Source organism: Callorhinus ursinus, unplaced genomic scaffold (assembly GCF_003265705.2).
Source record: "Callorhinus ursinus isolate GAN/ISIS: 27379988/994484 unplaced genomic scaffold, GSC_fseal_2.0 scaffold4, whole genome shotgun sequence".
Taxonomy (NCBI): Eukaryota; Metazoa; Chordata; class Mammalia; order Carnivora; family Otariidae; genus Callorhinus; species Callorhinus ursinus.
The window spans coordinates 127336204-127355345 of NW_027397066.1; the positions used below are offsets into that span (position 1 = coordinate 127336204).

At 43.5% G+C, this 19142-nt stretch overlaps 1 protein-coding gene across 3 annotated transcripts in view; it reads right to left on the minus strand.

Moving 5' to 3' along the window:
* GATB (glutamyl-tRNA amidotransferase subunit B) overlaps positions 1-19142 on the minus strand; it is a 94080-nt gene that overhangs the window by 6839 nt on the left and 68099 nt on the right. For all 3 annotated transcript variants that reach the window (XM_073892367.1, XM_025874310.2, XM_025874311.2), the window contains exons 10-11: positions 18535-18668; positions 11400-11478 (exon numbers count right to left, since the gene is read on the minus strand). In XM_073892367.1, the coding sequence (XP_073748468.1) occupies positions 11400-11478; positions 18535-18668 (213 nt within the window). The remainder of the gene's footprint in view (positions 1-11399; positions 11479-18534; positions 18669-19142) is intronic.

A 19142-nucleotide genomic window follows, 5' to 3' on the forward strand; every position in this document is an offset into this window, starting at 1 on the left:
CCGATACGGGGCTCGATCCCAGGACCCTGGGATCAAGACCTGAGCCGAAGGCAGATGCTTAACAACTGAGCCACCCAGGTGCCTTATAGGGACTTTTGTAAGAAAGAAAAGACCACAACCAGAAGTAAGAAAATTATGAAAGAAAAATATCTCTGATAAAAGCAGATATACAGTAAAGGTAGTATGAAGGTTAAAAGACAGAAGTAGTAAAATCAACTATAGCTACAAAAATTAGTTAAGGAATACACAAAATAAAAAGATTTAAAATATGACATCAAAAACATAATGGGAAGGGGAGGAAAAATGTAGTGCTTTTAGAATGTGTTTGAACTTAACCATCAACTTAAAATAGGCTGCCATATACATAGGGTATTATATTAAGAACCTCATAGTAACCATAAACCAAAGACCTATAATAGACACATGCAAAATAAAGAAAAAGAAATCCAAACATAACACTAAAAGTCATCAAACCACAAGAAAGCAAGAGAAGAAAGGAACAGAGAACTACAAAAACAACCAGAAAACAATGAACAAAATAGCAATAAGTACATACCTAACAATTACTTTAAATGTAAATGAATTAAATGCTCCATTCAAAAGACATAGGGTGGCTGAACTGATTAAAAAAAAAGAAAAAAAGACCCCAAAATGCTGCCTTACAAGAGACTCATTTCAGATATAAAGACACACACACACACACTGAAAGTAAAGGGATAAAAAAAGCCATTCTATGTAAACGGAAATGGAAAGAAAGCTGGGGTACCAGTAATTATATCAAACGAAATAGATTTTTAAGACAAAGACTGTAACAAGACAAAGGGCACTACATAATGATAAAAGGATCAATCCAGCAAGAGGGTGGAACAATTCCATCTATGCACCCAATATAGGAGGGCCTAAATACGTAAAGCAAAGAGTAACATAAAGGGAGTAATTAACAGTAATACATTTGGCCCTTTAACAACATGGAAGTTAGGGGTGCTGATCTGCTGTGCAGTCAAAAACCACATAGAACTTTTGACTCCCCCAAAACTTAAGTACTAACAGCCTACTCTAGACCAGAAGCCTGATAATGTAAACAGTTGTTTAACACATATTTTGTAGTTATATATATTATATACTGTATCCTTTCAATAAACTAGAAGAAAATGTTAAAAAAATCATAGGAGAAATACATTTCTGTACTGTACTTATCAATACTGTAAGTGAATGTTGTCTGTTCACAAGAATCATCTGTCAGTACCTACACATCAGTATTGTTTTATACCAAACACTATTACATGTGTTACAACAAAAATGAAAAGATAACGTGAAAAAAGTTGTATTTACAAAATAAAACCTTTCTAATATATATTGAAAAAAAAATACATGTATAAGTAGACCTGTCCAGTTCAAACCTGTATCGTTCAAGGCTCAACTGTATAATAGTAGGGGCCTGTAACACCTCACTTACATCAATGGATAGATCATCCAGACAGAAAATCAATAAGGAAACAGTGGTCTTAAATGACACACTAGACCAGATGGACTTAATAGATAAAACACAGAGCATACCACCTCAAAACAGCAGAATACATATTTTTTTCAAGTGCGCACGGAACACTCTCCAGGACAGATCACATTGGCCACAAAACAAGTCTCTAAATTTAAGAGGACTGAAATCGTTATCAAGCATCTTTTCTGACCACAACAGTGTGAAACTAGATACTGATTTTAAGAGAAAAACTGGAAAGCACACAAACACGTGGAGGCTAAACAACATGCTACTAATGCAATATATGTTAAGAAAAAAAAAAAAGAAGAAGAAGATAGCAGGAGGGGAAGAATGAAGGGGAGTAAGTCAGAGGGGGAGACGAACCATTAGAGACGATGGACTCTGAAAAACAAAGGGTTCTAGAGGGGAGGGGCGTGGGGGGATGGGTTAGCCTGGTGATGGGTATTAAAGAGGGCACATTCTGCGTGGAGCACTGGGTGTTATGCACAAACAATGAATCATGGAACACTACATCAAAAACTAATGACGTAATGTATGGTGATTAACATAACAATAAAAAATTATTAAAAAAATAAAACGAACAACATGCTACTGAATAAACAATGGGTCAAAGAAACCAAAGACAAAATTAAAAAAAAAACACCTTGAAATGAATGAAAATGGAAACAAAGCATTCCAGAATCTATGGAATGCAGCACAAGCAAATGTTCTAAGAGGGAAGTATACAGCAATACAGGCCTCCCTCAAGAAACAAGAAAAGTCTCAAACAATCTAACCTTACACCTAAAGAAACTAGAAAAAGGAGAATAAACAATGCCCAAACTTAGTAGAAGGAAGGCAGTAATAAAGATCAGAGTAGAAATAAAACACACACACACACACACACACACACACACACACACACACACACAGAAAAGATCAATGAAACCAAGAGCTGTCTCTTTGAAAAGATAAGCCAAATTGGCACTTTTATTCAGACTCATCAAGAGAAAAAGAGGTCCCAAATAAAGTTGGAAATGAAAGACAAGTTATAACTGGTACCAGAGAAATTCAAAAGATACCATGAAAACTTACATGCCAACAAACTGAACAATCTAGAAGGAATGGATCAATTTCTAGAAACATAATCTTCCAAGACTGAATTAGGAAGAAAGAGAGAATCTGAACATACCAATTACTAACAATGAAATTGAATCAGTAATCAAAAATTTCCTAATGGAAATGCCTGGGTGGCTCAGTTGGTTACGTGTCTGCCTTCGGCTCAAGTCATGAACCCAGGGTCATGGGATCGAGTCCCACATCAGGCTCTCCGCTCAGTGGGAAGTCTGCTTCTCCCTGTGCCTGCTGCTTTCCCTGTTTGTGCTCTCTCTCTCTGACAGATAGATGGATAAAATCTTAAAAAAAAAATAAAATTTCCTCAGAAATGAAAGTCCAGGCCTAGACAGCTTCATAGGTACATTCTACCAAACATTTAAAAAAGACTTCCAAATTCACTGTACAAGACTAGCATTACCTTGATGACAAAACTGAGGACACTACCAAAAAAAAAAAAATCATAGGCCAATGTCCCTGATCAACAATAGATGTAAAAATCTTCAACAAAATATTAACAAATTGAATTTAAAAATAGGATGGGGTAGCTCGGTGATGGGTATTAAGGAGGGCATGTGTTGTGATGAGCACTGGGTGTTACATGCAACTAATGAATCACTGAACATTACATCAAAAACTAATGATGTACTATACAGTGGCTAACTGAACATAATAAAAAATAAAAAGAAATACATTAAAAGGATCATACACCATGATCAAATGGGATTTATTCCAGGGATGCAAGGATGGTTCAACATCCACAAATCAATTAACATAGATACACTACATTCACAAAATGTGGATAAAAATCCTATGATAATCTCAAAAGATGTAGAAAAACTTTTTGAGAAAACTCAACATTCATTTATGATAAAGAATCACAACAAAGTAGGTAGAGAGGGAACATACTTTAACGTAATAGAGGCCGTATATGACAAGCCCACAGCTAACATACTCAACGGTAAAAGCTGAAAGCTTTTCCTCTAACATCAGGAACAAGACAAGGATGCCCACTCTTGCCACTATCTTATTCAACACAGTACTGTAAGTCCTAGCTTAGTCCTAGCAATCAGACAAGAAAATAAATAAAGGCATCCAAATTGGTAGGGAGAAGTAAAACTGTCACTATTTGTAGATGACAGGATACTATATATAGGAGACCCTAAAGACTCCACCAAAAAACTATTAGAATAAACAAATTCAGTTGCAGGATACTAAATTAATATATAGAAACTGGTTGTGTTTTTATAATGAAATACCAGAAAGAGAATATCAAACATACCTAGGAATAAATGTAACCAAGGAGGTGAAAGACCAGTACTCTGAAAACTATAAGACACTGATGAAAGAACTAAAGATGACACAAATAAATGGAATGATACTCCATGCTCACTGATTGGAAGAATTTATATTTTTAAAATGTCCATACTATGTAAAGCAATCTGTAGATTCAATACAATCCCCATCAAAATACCAGTGTTGTTTTTCATAGAACTAGAACAAATAATCCTAAATTTGTATGGAACCACAAAAGACCCTTGAATAGCCAAAGCAACTTGAGAAAGAATAATAAAGCTGGAGGTGTCATATTCCCTGATTTCAAACTATTCTACAAAGCTACAATAATCAAAACAGTATGATATTGGCACAAAAAGACACCTAGGTCAATGGAAAAGAATACAGAGCTCACAAATAAACCCACACTAATACAGTCAATTAATCTATGACAGAGGAGGCAATAAATATAATGCAGAGAAGACAGTCTCTTCAATAAGTGGTGTTGGGAAAACTGGACAGCTACATGCAAAAGAATGAAACTGGACCGCTTTCTTAAACCATACACAAAAATTAACTCAAAATTGATTGAAGACCTAGATATAAGACCTGAAACCATAAAACTCTGAAAAGAAAATAAACAGTAAAATCTTGAACACTGGTCTTAGCATGTTATTTTGGATTTGTCTCTTCAGCCAAGGGACATGAAAGCAAAAATAAACAAATGGGACTACATCAAACTAAAAAGCTTTTGTACAGTGAAGGACACCATCAACAAAATGAAAAGACAACGAGCTGAATGGGAGAAGATATTTGCAAGTGATATATCTGATAGGGGTTAATAACCAAAATACATAAAGAATTTCTATAACTCAACACCAAAAAACCCCTCAACCCCCCCTAAAAAACAACCCCCCCAAAACCTAAATAATCTAATTAAAAAAATGGGCAGAGGACCCAAGTAGATATTTTTCCAAAGAAGATATACAGATGGCACATGAAAAGATGCTCAACATCACTAATCTTAAGGGAAATGCAAATCAAAACCACAATGAGATATTACCTTCTGTTACAATGGCTAAAATAAAAAACACAAGGAAACAAATGCTGGCAAGGATGCAGAGAAAATGGAACCCTTTTGCGGGGTTGGTAGGAATGTAAACTGGTGCAGCCGCTGTCGGAAACAGTATGCAGGCTCCTTAAAAAACTAAAAAATAGAACTATCATATGATCCAGTAATCCCACTTCTGGCTATTTATCCAAAGAAAATGAAAACACCTATTTGAAAAGATAGATCCACCCCTATGTTCATTGCAACACCATTTGCAATAGCCAAGATATGGAAGCAACCGCGGTGTCTATTGGCAGATGACCGCATGAAGATGTGGTGTGTATACACAAAGGAATATTACTCAGCCATAAAAAAAAGTATAAAATCTTGCTACTTTTGACAACATAGATGGACCTAGAGGGTATTATACTAAGTGAAATAAGTCAGAAATAAAAATACCATATGAGTTCATTTATATGTGGAATTTAAAAACAAAACAGAAACTGACTCATGGATACAGAGAAGAATATGGTGGTTGGGGGGAATATATGAAAGGGATTAAGAGGTATAAACTCACAGCTATAAAACAAATCACAGGGATTCAAAGTACAGCAGAGTGAGTACAGTCAATAATACTTTAATAACTTTGGTAACACATGGTAATTAGAGTTATGGTGATCATTTTATAATGTATATAAATGTTGAATCACTAAGTTGTACACCTGAAATTAATACTATGTGTCAACTATACTTCACTTAAAAAAGTCAATATTCACTGTAGGAAATAAGGAAACATGGAAATGATAAAAAGAAATTACCTATATTTCCCATTCCCTCAAGATAACAAATGTATTTTGGTGTTTTTCCTTCCCATATTTTTGTTTTGTAACATAGTTGCAATCATAACATATGGACAGTTTGTGACCTGCTTTTGTTTCACTTATTACAGAACTACTTTTGTGTATTAATAAAAAAATTTAATATCCATCAAGCGTATTTATCATAATGTAATTAAATGATCCCTCTGGTAGGTATTCAGACTTTGACCAGTGTTTATTTTGCTCCTCTGCATAGTCTCCAAAAAAGGGCATAAGAAATGTACAACATTCAAGAAGAGAATGTGGAAATCTCAAGAGGGATCCAGATTGCTGGCTCAAAACGGAAATCACCGGCGAGGACTTGCTTATAAAGAGTCTATGCAGCAACTCTTTACAGGAAAACGAGGCGGGAAGCTCAGCCGACTCGGACAGTCCCTGCGGCCCAGGCCTGGAAGCAAGCAGGCACTCCTGGCAAACACAGGAGGTCGCTCCTGGGCCTGCCTCACTTCTCCTGGCCCGAGACAGCCACCTTGGCAGAAAGCACAGAGCGGACCTGAGCAGGAGGACCGGGGGGTCGGCCTTTGCCTGGCACCTAATACTGTGGGACCCGACTGGCTCAAATGCTGGTTGGATTTGCCTGAGCCAGAAAGCACCAGAATAGAGGTGGTATGAGGCAGCCCGGGGATCACTGCCAAACCACACCATTCAGAAGGAAAAGCAGGACAATGCTAGGATGGATACTTCTAACTGCAGAGAGCTGGCTGCTCCCTGAGAAAGTAGGGCGGGGGTACAAAGGAGTGAAGCTTGAGAAACATTTCAGCAGCCTCCAGGAACACATGGGAGCCCAGGGTCTGGGGGTGGTCTCTACGCCCAGTTAGAACACATCAGCTAATTATTAACTTCCCCAATTAGTCAAGTGGCCACCGCAGCCCAGCCCCAGCCCCCTGGGCCGGCGCAGTAGACTCCAGTTGTCTCATCCTGTGCTCATTTCTGTTTCAGACCCAGACTGTGCACTCCTGGCTGACGCCCAGCAGGGTAGGAGCCGCTGAAGGGGCGGCCAGCCTCTGCAGGCCTCCTGGGTCCTCTGGCCGGAAACACAATGGCCTCTGTGGTCACCAGCCTCGTGCTGCAGCGTAAATCCTCAGTTTCTGTCTGTGTTCAATTGCCACCCTGGGAAGTGCTATCCAAGTACAATTGTTTCTGGCTAGGCGTGCAGCTCCCGGGCCCTGCTGCTGCCCACCCAAGACAAACCTCCGCAACAAGGGATTCCTAGGGTAGTGCGGGCCATCTGTGTAAATGCCCACGGAGAGCATGGGGTCATGCAAGCCGGGAACCCCTAATCACACACTGACCAGGGAGCTGGCTCAGACACACGGGGTAGAAGCTCAGCCTTCAGGGCCCTGGGGACCGAATTCACACACCCTTTCAACTACTGTCCGACTTTCTCTAGCTAGTACTATTGTTAAAGTATCCGGAAGGGAGGATGGAAGGAAAGCAGGCAGGCCCCTCGCCTGTCCAGGGGTTTCCAGGGTCAGAGTGTGGAGGAAAGGCCTGTTCAAGGGAGAAGGCAGGGAGGGGGCTGTGACAGTTACCGAAAAGGAGGGTGGTCCCCTCTGCTCAAACGCAAGTACTGGGAAAGGTCATTCTTCTAGAAAGGCACAAACCATCACCCAGGCCCCTAAGAGAAGTGGGGCACAGTAAGATGCACATAGAACTGAAGCACTAATAGGGAGAGACGACTTTAAATCATTTGTAGCCATTTTACTGCAGGACATAGAACATTTTCTACATTAAAAGGGTTTGGTGATTTCTCTTTAAAGCAGACCCCAAAGACAAGAGGAAATGGGTTAAGTGGCACACCTACATGTTAAAATTCAATTTCCATCCATACAGAATCCCAAGCTGGCTTGGTTTGGGAGACAGTGGATCATCCACATCTATTTCAGGCGGGCACAAAGGGGACACAAACACACCGCATGGTTTCCCCCGGGGCTGCGCTGGCCAGCAGTCTGGACAGCACCCCGGGCCCCTGAGTCACAAGAGGCTCAGGATCCTGGGACACTGTCTGCAGGGGAACTGTGACTCTGACGGCCCTCTCCTTGGGGAGGGGAGGAGAGGGGGCTGCTACCCACCACTTCGACAGGTAGCACTGGATCCTGTGACAGGAACCCAGATGATTTTGTTTATGGTTACCAGGAGGCTGCTCATAATGATAAATCCTTTTCTCTTTCCATTTCTGAAAAATAGGGGTGCTTCATGGTAGCAACCTCTCAACTCCCCTTGCCCCTGGGGTGCCTTTAAAGGGATGAGGTTTGTAAATCTCAGAAGCACCGCTGAACACCTGTGAGGAAGGTGCAGTGAAAGGTGTAAGGGACGAAATAATGGCCAACGATGTAAGGGGGAGAGATGGGTTAATAATAAATTAGACATAAAGTGGGAGATTCTTTGGCATTCAGAATGTTCTAAGGACAGGATGATTCTTTCTACCAATCTGTCATCCTTAGGAGTCAGTTACTTGGTCAACTTTTTCCCCTCATCTCCTGGTCATCTAATCACTACTGGAACCACTTCCAGTTCTGTCAGAACGAAACATCAATAAGGAATGGAAGCAGAGAATCTTTCTGCTCTGCTTGAGTACCCTCTGACTCACAGGGTTTCTCAAACCCAAGGCCTACCTGGATTCTTTTGTTAAATTCAGTAAAAATTAATTGTAACATTTTTCTTTTAAAGAGCATATACTATAAAAGACATAAAAAGATGCTCAATGTAGTTAGTCCTTAGGGAAATACAAATCAAGTCCACAGTGAGGTACCACTTTACACCTGTCAGGATGACTATAATCAAAAAGACAGACAAGTGCAGGTGAGGATATGGAGAGACGAACCCTCGTGTTGTTGGCGGGAACGTTAGTGGTGCAGCCAGTTTGGAAAAGAGGCAGCTTCTCAGAATGTTCAATGTACGATTACCATATGACCCAGAAATTCCATTCTCATAGGTCTATACCCAAGAAACCTGAAAATATACACTCAAACCAAAACATCTGAACACAAATGTTCAAAGCAGCATGTTTTTTAAGAGCCAAAAACTAGAAACAACTCAAATGTCTGTTTATTGATGAATGGAGAGGCAAAATGTGACATATACTTACAATGGAATATTCTTTAGCCTTAAAAAGAAATGAAGTACTGGCACATGCTACCACATAGATGGATTGTGAAGTTATATTAAGTACAAGAAGCCAGACAAAAAAGGCTACACAAGCCCATTTACATTAAATGTTCAGAACAGGCAAATCCACAGAGACAAAGATTAGTGGTAACCTAGGGCAAGGGGGTAGAGTGTGTTAGCTGTGGGCTTGTCATATACGGCCTCTATTACATTAAAGTATGTTTCCTCTATACCTACTTTGTTGTGATTCTTTATCATAAATGAATGTTGAGTTTTCTCAAAAAGTTTTTCTGCACCTTTTGAGATTATCATAGGATTTTTATCTGCATTTTGTGAATGTAGTGTATCTATGTTAATTGATTTGTGGATGTTGAACCATCCTTGCATCCCTGGAATAAATCCCATTTGATCATGGTGTATGATCCTTTTAATGGGAGTGACTGCTAATGGTTTATTTTCTGATGTGATGAGAATGTTCTGGAATTACTGTTGATGGCTGCACAGCTTTGTGAATATACTAAGAAACAAACAGGGTTCTAGAGGGGAGGGGGGTGGGGGGATGGGTTAGCCCGGTGATGGGTATTAAAGAGGGCATGTTCTGCATGGAGCACTGGGTGTTATACGCAAACAATGGATCGTGGAACACTGCATCAAAAACTAATGATGTAATGTATGGTGACTAACATAACATAATAAAATTTAAAAAACAAACAAACCAACCCAATGAACTGTCCACTTCTTAAAGAAATAAACTAAAAAAAAAAGTACTATAACTTCTTACTTTCTAAAGTCTTTATTTCTCTAACCTCACGTCTGCCCATCCCATCAATCTATGCTTATAATGGTATATGTGCATGGAAGCGTACCTGGAATGGTGTTCACCCAGCATTAATGGTAGTTATTTCAAGGTGGTAGAATCTGAAGATCTTTGTATTTTTCTGCATTAAATTCTTAATAATGAACACTTTTTTTTTCACACCAGAAAATCAGTTAAGTGACTTTCTTAAAAACAGAAAAAGTAGAAAAATAAAAAAAGGAAAACTCCCAAGGCAGTAATATATACAGGAGATTCCCTCATGCCAGCATACGTTTAACACCTTTCTAATCAGACTTTTAGTTTGATTACCTCATAGCAGCCAGGATTCACCCTGCTTCCTTTAAACATGCTGGAAGTTGAGAGAATCCAAAGGTGTCCCTATCTGTATCTGAACCAGCTGTCAGCATCTTCTAGCATTTTCCATTTCTTCCCATTGAACAAATCATATTCACTGTACTAGGTTTCCTTCCTTCCTTCCTCCCTCCCTTCCCCTTCCTCCTTTCTTCCTTCTCTCCTTCCCTGCTTCCCCAGGTCTGGTGGGACAGGATGAGTGAGAAGGGGAAATTTTTTGCCCCTCTTTCATTTCAAATGCTACAATTCATCTGCTCTTATGTATACACAGTTTTTTTTTTCTACCCTCAGGCCATCTCATCTTTCTGCTACTGCTGAGCACTGTCATAAACATTTGTATTCTTCTGACGTCCAAGCAACCAAAATCCTTTCCTACACGTGCCAAGGTCCCTGCAGTTGACAGCCTCACTGGGTGGCGGGGAGACAGAACCTTTATTAGTTCTGTTTCCAGTTTCATTGCAGAGCTGGGTGTGAGCTCCATAGTGCCTTATAATTAGCCCAAAGCAGCTGCTATTCCAAAGCCTCACTCAGTACCTGCCACTACTGCCAATGTGTATAAATAGTAAATGCAAAAGGCACCATTAAAGTCACATTAAGTTTCTGGCTGAAGCACCGATGGCTTCGATATCCAAAGTTGAGATCAGGCTGCCGCCTTGGTGTTCTTTGTCTTTCTGGGAACTTACCTGTGAGAGTTTTCTGGATTCCAGGAATCTTTCAGCCACCTATGACTGTCAGGTGGAGGGTGATGAAGCTGAGGCCACGCTGACGCTGCTGCTGGTTTTCGCAGCTTGCATTCACTGGGCGCATGTATAAAATTTTATCTGCTAAGTGATAGGCAGTCTGACCTCATCCTCCTTGCTGGAAGACTGAATTTCAGGGGGCGATGAGGCAACAAAGACCACCAGTAAGCCCCTAGGACTGGCTGGGCAGCTACAGAGGACTGAGAGGGACCAGTGGGTCAGGGAGCAGTGCCGAAGCCGCCCCCGACCTTGGCCTTCTGGGGCGCAGGGGCAGTGCACACGCTCTGAAGCCCCCACAAGCTACAGTCCCGCCTTTCACATAAACAAATGTTTGGAAAACATTCCAGGCAAAACCAAACAGAAACTATTCCCCCTGGCTAAGCAAAGATGAGAAGCGTATTACCTACATCGCACATACCGGCTTTTTTTTTTTCTTTTGCTAAATGAAACGTTTCTACCTCTTCACTATAAAAACAGCATTTACAGGCATTGAATACTTCAATTATGAAGTTCACTTAGTGATGGCATTGGCATAAAACATTTACTGGGATAGCAGAGCAGTCCGAAGCTTTAGGAAGCGTCGACATACCTGTCTAGCTGCTGATGAAGAGATGGCTTTTCTGTCCAGCAGGTTGAGCAGCTCAGCCAGCGCAGAAGGTGTGACAGGACTAGCAGCCCCCGAAAGGAGAGAAAATAAACTTATATTTCACACTGTCAGCATACTCATTTATGGTTATTCAGAAGCAAAGCCCTTGATTTTGTAGGTTTAAATAATTAAACCCACACCCAGGAATGGAAATAATACGCCAACTGGGCTCTATTTTACTTATTTATTTTGTATTTTAGGATTTAACAAATTTCGGTGACTAGTGTTGTTTTTATTTTACTACTCAACAATAATGGCTGTTTGGCAAAAGTTGTAGCAACAGACAACTGCTCAGTTTAATTAGTCAAAAAAAGGAGTGGCTGCAAAATTCATGAACCATGATAAGAGAAAAAAAAAACCCAAAACAAAACAACCCAGTAATTAAATATTTTCAACTGCAAGATCAGCCTAAGAATTACTTCAAACAAAAGAGCTAACAAAGCTACTTTTCTGAGTGTTTTTATGCAAATATAAGTTCTTTGTACTTGTAAGAGCTTTTCTTTAAGGGAACTCTCCATGACTGCCATCCGTGTCCTTAACTGTCCTTATGGGCATCAGCACAAACACTGTTCTCTCCAGACTCAACAACAGAAGGGTCCAGAACCCATCATATCCATACTTTTAGGATGTGGCTTACTTGCCAGGATCCCATGATAAAAGAAAGGCCAAGGAGCAACCAAACCCATAAAGTGTCATTAATTCACATTCGGGGGTAGGAGTGGTGTGTGTGTGTGTGTATGTGTGGGGTAGTGCCTAGATCAGTGAAAAGACAACACTGAATTACGCACCATTTCTTTAAAAAATATGTGATTTTGCTACTTTTAAACACATAGAGCGACTAGGGTAATAAAACACTTTATCTGAGGTTATTAGGGGACTAGTTTTAAAATAGATAGGAAGGACTTATAAATAGCACATCAGTGTGAATGAGAGCTTCTCAAATGTTTAACGCCAAGGGAAAACACCTTCTGTTTATGTCTTAGTTCTCATCAATCACAATTAATTTCTTTGTAAGCTCTTAGATAATGAAAAGGAAACTGCCATGGAGCCCCCATCCAGTTTCCATGAATTCCAAACCCAGTGAGTGCAAGTTCACCAGCTCTGACTTACTGGACTCTGGTTCAAGTCCAGTGAAGCCTCATTACGGCTGTTCATTTGAAGCAGATGACACACAGAGGCAGACCATCATCCTTAAAGTCTCTGCTTATCCCAAAGTAGGGATAAAAGGTAATTCCAAGTGAAAACTAGGTTTGGAGACTAACTGGTGTTATTAAGTTGGTATGTGGAACATCTGTGAACCGCCCTGATTAAATCTCAACAGGAAGAGGGGCAGAGAGCTGGAAATAAACCAATAAATCCCTTTTCCAACCTTCCACCTTACTAAGAATCAGGTTGCTTGAAAAACGAGTGTCCCTTGGGTGTTCTGCAATCCTAGAAAATACGGTGGCTAATTAGAGTGTAGACAGTAGGTAGAACCCATGATAAGCACTGATGTTAAACTGGATTTCTAGAGCATGCAGAAAAGAAAAGGTCCCTTCTCCCACACGAGTTGATGGTATCAGGGACATGGAGACAGAGATGAACAGAAATAGATCACAACATAACTAAAAATACTTTGCCTTTCATCTAATGACCTTAATTCATTAGTTAGGTCATAAATGTACACTATAAAATATTTCCACTGACCTAACAGCATTGGAGATTTCTCACTCACCTTTCTGTACCCACAAATGCTTGACACATAGTCACTAATATTTGTGTCACAGAACTCTTCCCCCCAACAGGGAGAGCTATCTGGTATACCACATACATTAATTCCAGATATGCCCGGGCTAACCTTGAGTGAGACAATGACAAAGATCAGCACCTGTCAGGCTGATGGTAGAAGACCCCACTTATCAGTTAAATAAATAAACCATCAGATCTGCAACATAATGGCAGCAGAAGCACAAGCTACTGATTTGCTGCTGTCAGATAATGCTGGTTCCTGGACAGTGAATATGTCTCCACTAAAGAAGACCCTGACATTGGAAGGCTTAAGCTTTGTGTGCCAGCCTCCAATCCCCTGAGGCCTGCGTATGTACAGAGGGATCTTTCCCACCTGCCAACTTCCTCCAGTCCCCTAGAGCTCTTTCAGGATCACGACTCCATCCCCAGCTTGGATTCTGGGACTAAACACTTTGCTATCTCTACAACCATACCTTCCCAGCCCCCTCCCCTCATCGGAGAAAGGTGCGGTCCATCTCAATCCCCACACTCTTTTCAGGCCCAAAGGCAACCTCTGCTTCCGTTCCGATGGGGCACAGGAAGCTCCTGGAGGAAGACAGAGGGACCTGGACACCCAGGTGGCTCTTGCTGGTCAATAATCCTTGTGTTCATCTCGACGGTTTCCCTGCACCCCTACCGGGTGCCCCAACCCAAGCACCTGTTCCAGACAGTCTCCTTCCCACTTCCCTTCTTGGCACATGCCCTCCTTCACCTCTCACTTCGTAAGGTCACCAGCTGATGCAAGACTCAGAATTTTCTGTCGTGCCCTCTTCCTCCTGGTTCCATCAAACAAACCCCTTGACTCATGCTTTTAATCCCAATTACTTTCCACTTTTACGGATCCCACTCGCATGTTTGTTTCCTTTCTCCTGGGGCTCTAATCCAGCACCTTCACAAATGCTCAGATCTTCCCGATCCTGAAAATGTCTGCAAGTGATTTTGGAGTCACTTACTTCTGCCTGGGCTCTTACCTTACCTTTACCAATAAACATCTGGCATTAGTGGCTACTATCTACCCTTGTGGGCACAGCCATGTGGATACTAATCCTAGCCCTCTACAGAAGCTCTTCTCTTAAAAAAAAAAATCACACCTTTGCTTGTTGCCAAGCATAACTGCTTTCCCCCCCATTCTGCTGCACCCCAATTCTGGGCTACATTTAAGGCCCCTTGCGAACACCCCTTCTCCTTGGACCTCCGCATTCTCTTCCTTTTCCTTGAATGTCCCGTTAATAAGGAGCGGCCAGGGCTCTTCTCCATATGGTTTTCTGCCTCCACCACCTCAGGCTGGCAGACAAGCGAAGCCCATCTGTTCCCAAGACTGCCTCTGCTTCTTCAGGATCCAGTTCTCTCTACCACTGGACTCAGTGACCTCTCACCAAACATGTTCTAAGGTGCGGTCAGTAAACTTCATCCGGGAAGTGCCAGAGGGCAAATGTTTAAGGCTCTGTGGGCCACACATGGTCTTTGTCACATATTCTTTGTTTTGCTTTACGAGGTAATAACCATGTTCGCTCCCAGGGCTGCCAGAATGATCTTTTATGGGCTCCGAACCCTGCAGCCCCACTCCTGGATGCTATCGCACACCCCCCACTGCCGGACTTCTCCTCCCTCGCCATCAGGCCCTCTTGGCTCCAAAGCCTGCCCTGGGTGGCGAGTGCTTCAGGAACGGCTGCCCACGGCTGGCCTGGAAGTTCGGGGCACTCGACTGGGCCAGACAACTGGATGGTGGCACTTGCCTGGTATCACTGTGAAGCACCTGCTCAGGGTAGCTGTAATTTCCACGTTCTTAACTAAATCCAACCTGTTAGTAATAGCAATTTAGAAGGAGTTAACAGAAAAACAACTTTCAAAGCAACATGCTCAAAATAATTAAAAAGCCGAGTTCAACAAGAGCTCTTCTGGTTGGACCCTTTAAACACCAGTCTTCTGACAGGCCTTTAAAGATGAAAGCTCATTTGCAAAATCAGTTCTTGCCATCTTGACCTCTAGAGTGTTCCCTGGCTGGCATCATCACACGACTACTGCTACAGCTCCACACTGACTGCCATTCTAAGCTTTGGAGATGTTCGCTCCAGCAGCTGCGGCTGCTCATTAACTACTGTTTGTTCCGAGGTGAGGCCGCTACGGCCAGTGCGGCTAAGGGTGGTTCTCTGAGCTGTGCAGGTAGACAGTTGCTACAGCTTGCTTTTGGGTCCTCAGTCCTGGTTCTCCATAAATTGGGTACAGAACCGTAGCTTAGCTCCCCCGTTTATCTGCTTTGGGAACACCTCCTTATTAGGTTTATGTAGAATTGGGTACCCTCTGGGTTCTTAAAACTGTAGTGCTTATGAATTGTTCGGGTAAGTATCAGGGGCTCCGAGTTCACTCTGCAAGCTAATTTATCAACCTCAGCACCTTCAGCAGCTACCAACATGGCCGGCACGCAAACCCCTAATTTGAGACCGACATCTAAAGAAGCTGGTCTGAAAGTCAGGGGACTCGGCTACCGGTTTCAGCAGCTGAGCAACCTGAGGTATGTCACCTTACTGGCCAGGGCCTCGATTTCCTTGTCTGCCAAAGGACAGAGCGGAACCAGAAGTTATCTAAGGTCTCTGCCAGGACTAAAATTCAGTGACTCTAGGCCAACACAGTCCACCATAGCCAACGACATGGAAAACCATCAATTTAAGGATCAGATTTTTAACTCCTCCGAAAGCTCAAACCACATCTTGGAGCCTTCCTGGCTTCTTCTGGCCAACAGGCGCTTCCAGAAGCACTGCTTTCTGCCTTGGATTAAAATGCTGCCGCACAAGTCTAGTCCTCCGCAGGAGATGGCGAGCCCCTCGAGGGCCGGGGTCAGGGCCTCCTCATCCGACCTCGTGCCCTGCCCAGAGGGGCGCTCTACCGCATTGGTTGGGGTCACGGCTAACACCCCCTCCCCCCCCCCCGGTGACTCCCCACATCCTTACATCCCAGCCCTGCGCCGGTCAGCCAGCTGTGCCTTCCTGCCGCCCCCCACCCTCTGCTCCTACAAGCTATGCTCCTCCTCGGTCTAAGAACGTGCAATGAATTCCCATTCCCGCCCTTGGCTCTCCACAGGTGTTGCCCAGACCTCTGCCTCACCAACTCCCATCCGTTCTTTAAGGCTTTGGTACAGTTGTTTCTCCTCCCTAAACTCTTCTGGATGGCTCCAGCCTACCCTGAATGGCCACCGTATTTTCAGTGTAAAGAGTGGAGTTTCTGAGGAGAGGTCAAACCCGAAAGGGCAGGAACAAAAGACAGAGAGGCAACAGATGCCGAAGTAGTTTAGGGGGCTGAGGGTGGCCGTCGTTTTGGTACTTAACACGCCAACCCGGTGAAGAGAAGGAAACGAACGCTGAGGGCCCACTACGTGCCAGGCACCGTGCGTTTTCCTCTCCAAAACCCTTGCCGGTACTTAGGCACTACCGTTTTCGTTTCATAGTGAAGCAATGGCGGGTGAGAAAGGGGAACTCATCCAAGGTCACTGCTGGTAAGGAGCCAAGTAAGGAAGTGGGCACTGTACAGCAAACAAATTTTTGGGATCATGTATCCATGTAGGCTCATCCCCCTCCTCCACTCTGTACGGCCTCAGGATGCTGAGACAATGGCATGCCTGCTGACAGGGGGCACCATGCTCCCCTGGGGCCTTGCGGGGGCTGGGGGGTGCTTCTCATGGACGCTCTCGGACGCTCTCTCCCTCATTCCCCATATTGCACTCTGCTGCTCACTCTTCCCTTCTTAAATCTTGCCTTTCCTTTGGCTTTTGTGACATTCTGCCCCAGTTTTCCTCTTCTCTGCCATTTCTTCTCAGCTGCCTCCTTCTCTGCCTGCGCTTCTCCCTTAGAGTCTAGAGCATCCCCAGCTCCTTCCTCAGCCGTCCCATCAGGCCATACCCTCCCTGATCCTCTTCTGTTTCAACAACTTCAAGTACTATCTATAAGCTGCTAAGTCCACGTTCCACCTATACTGGACTATGTACTTGCGTTCCCGACACAGGATGCCCGGACTCACCTCAAGATTTTTACACGTGCTGTTCCCTATACTGGAACACTTTTACCTCTTGGATTTTGCCTGACTAACCTTACTCATCCTTCCCTCAGGCCTTAGCTTAGCTGTTCCCTACCCCTTCTCAAGACCACCTAGCTCAGTGCTTTGTCATCACCGGCTTCTAGACTGTCAGCTCCGAGAGCAGGGCCTCCATCTGTTGTGCCGACTGGTCTTCCCCAGGTTTAGCACAGTGCTTTGCACAGAGCAGAGTCTAAATAAACATGTGCTGAATAATGAACAAATGAGAACTCTAGGATTTATACCTCCCAGATCTCTCTTGTTAGTGGTAGATCATGTATCTGACTGCCTCCTGCTTACCCCGCCCCCCCCAGGCGGCCCAACTCAGCACGTCCCAAATGGAACACGGCATCCTGCCCCGCCCCTTGCCCCTGAACTCACTCCTCCTCCACCTCTCACTAGACTGTAAGATGCTGCCCTCCATTTCACTCCACTGTCCAAGTAAGAACTGGAAGTTGTACAACGTGAGAGAACTGCTGTCCATCTACCTCGGCTCAGGCCCATGGCATTTCTCACTGGCGTTCCAGCAACTGGCTCCTTGCTTCTGGTCTGTTCCTCCAACCAACTCCCCCAAAGCGAAACTGGAGTGCGCTGGAGATCTACGGCTTTGAGAGCTGCTGACAGAAGTGTTTGCACAGTGGCCTCTGGTGGTCTCTGTGGCTTTCTCCTGAGCTGTCCTTGCCCCTCAGCACCCCGGAGTTTCTGGGTTTCTTGAGCCCATACACCCGCTCGCCTCTGAGTGTCCATCCGCCACTCCCTTGCCTAGAATGCCCTCGCCCCTCCCATCACCTGGCAACTCCCACTAGGTCTTTGGGGCCTAGCTCCAGCATCCACTTCTGAGAGAAACCTCATCCACCTTCTGGCCTCGGGTCAGGCCCCCTCTGTGTTCATTCAGGGCACCCCCTGCGCCTCCGGCCTAAAAGAATCAAACTGAGGTGACTACCTGCTCTCTTACAGGCCCATATCCCCCACCAGCGTGCATACCCCTTGTCTTACTCATCTTTAGGACCGCAGCTCCAGCACAGTACAAAGGGCAGCACAGAAAAAGATTCGAACAGATAAACGAAATTTCAGATGTGAGGGAGGACAGCTTTAGAATCTGGAATTCACAGGGGGTGTGTGTGTCTTGTCAGGAGATCCTGAGGGGGAAGAGGGAGAACAAAACACTGGCCCTGCCCTACTTCAACTGCTTCTGGACACTGAGTTCATCAAAAAAAGGAAAAAAGAATCTCCAGACCCCACTCACCTCTCATTGACAGCAAGGTTCTGTTGCTTTAAAAAACCCAGAAAAATGTTGAGGACCCAACTAGTTACTTTTTTTGGCTCTGCCCTAGTTTCTTTTATAACATTTTGGAAGAACTCCAGTAGGCCAACTTCATTCTGTAAAGAAAGAAAAAAAAGTATGGATGTATACATATATATATATGTATAAAGTCTCCCCCCAAATGAAAGATCAGCATTCTGAAGGCAGATCTGAAACTGTCATCCTCTGCCTCCCCTGAGACCTCTACCTGTACTTTCTTAAATACGGAACCGTCACCAGAAAACTGTGATCCCTTTCAGTAAACAGCAAGTATTCGACTTCTACCACTGTCACTGTGCATTTTTTTAACACAGCATTTTCTCACAGGAACAAACATATGTCAGAGAGCCTGGCTTGGTGAACCAGAGGACAATGAAATCCACTCTCCCCCAAACTCACCTGCCCTCTCACTGTCAGCCTTGTGTACCCTACAACCTTAACCCTTTCATCCTCAGGCCCACGATGTCTGGCCCGAGCTTCCTGTCCTTCTTTCCAGGTCTATTCTCTGCTGGAAGTCCCAGTGACTGTGAGAATAAGGAGGCCGGAAAAGA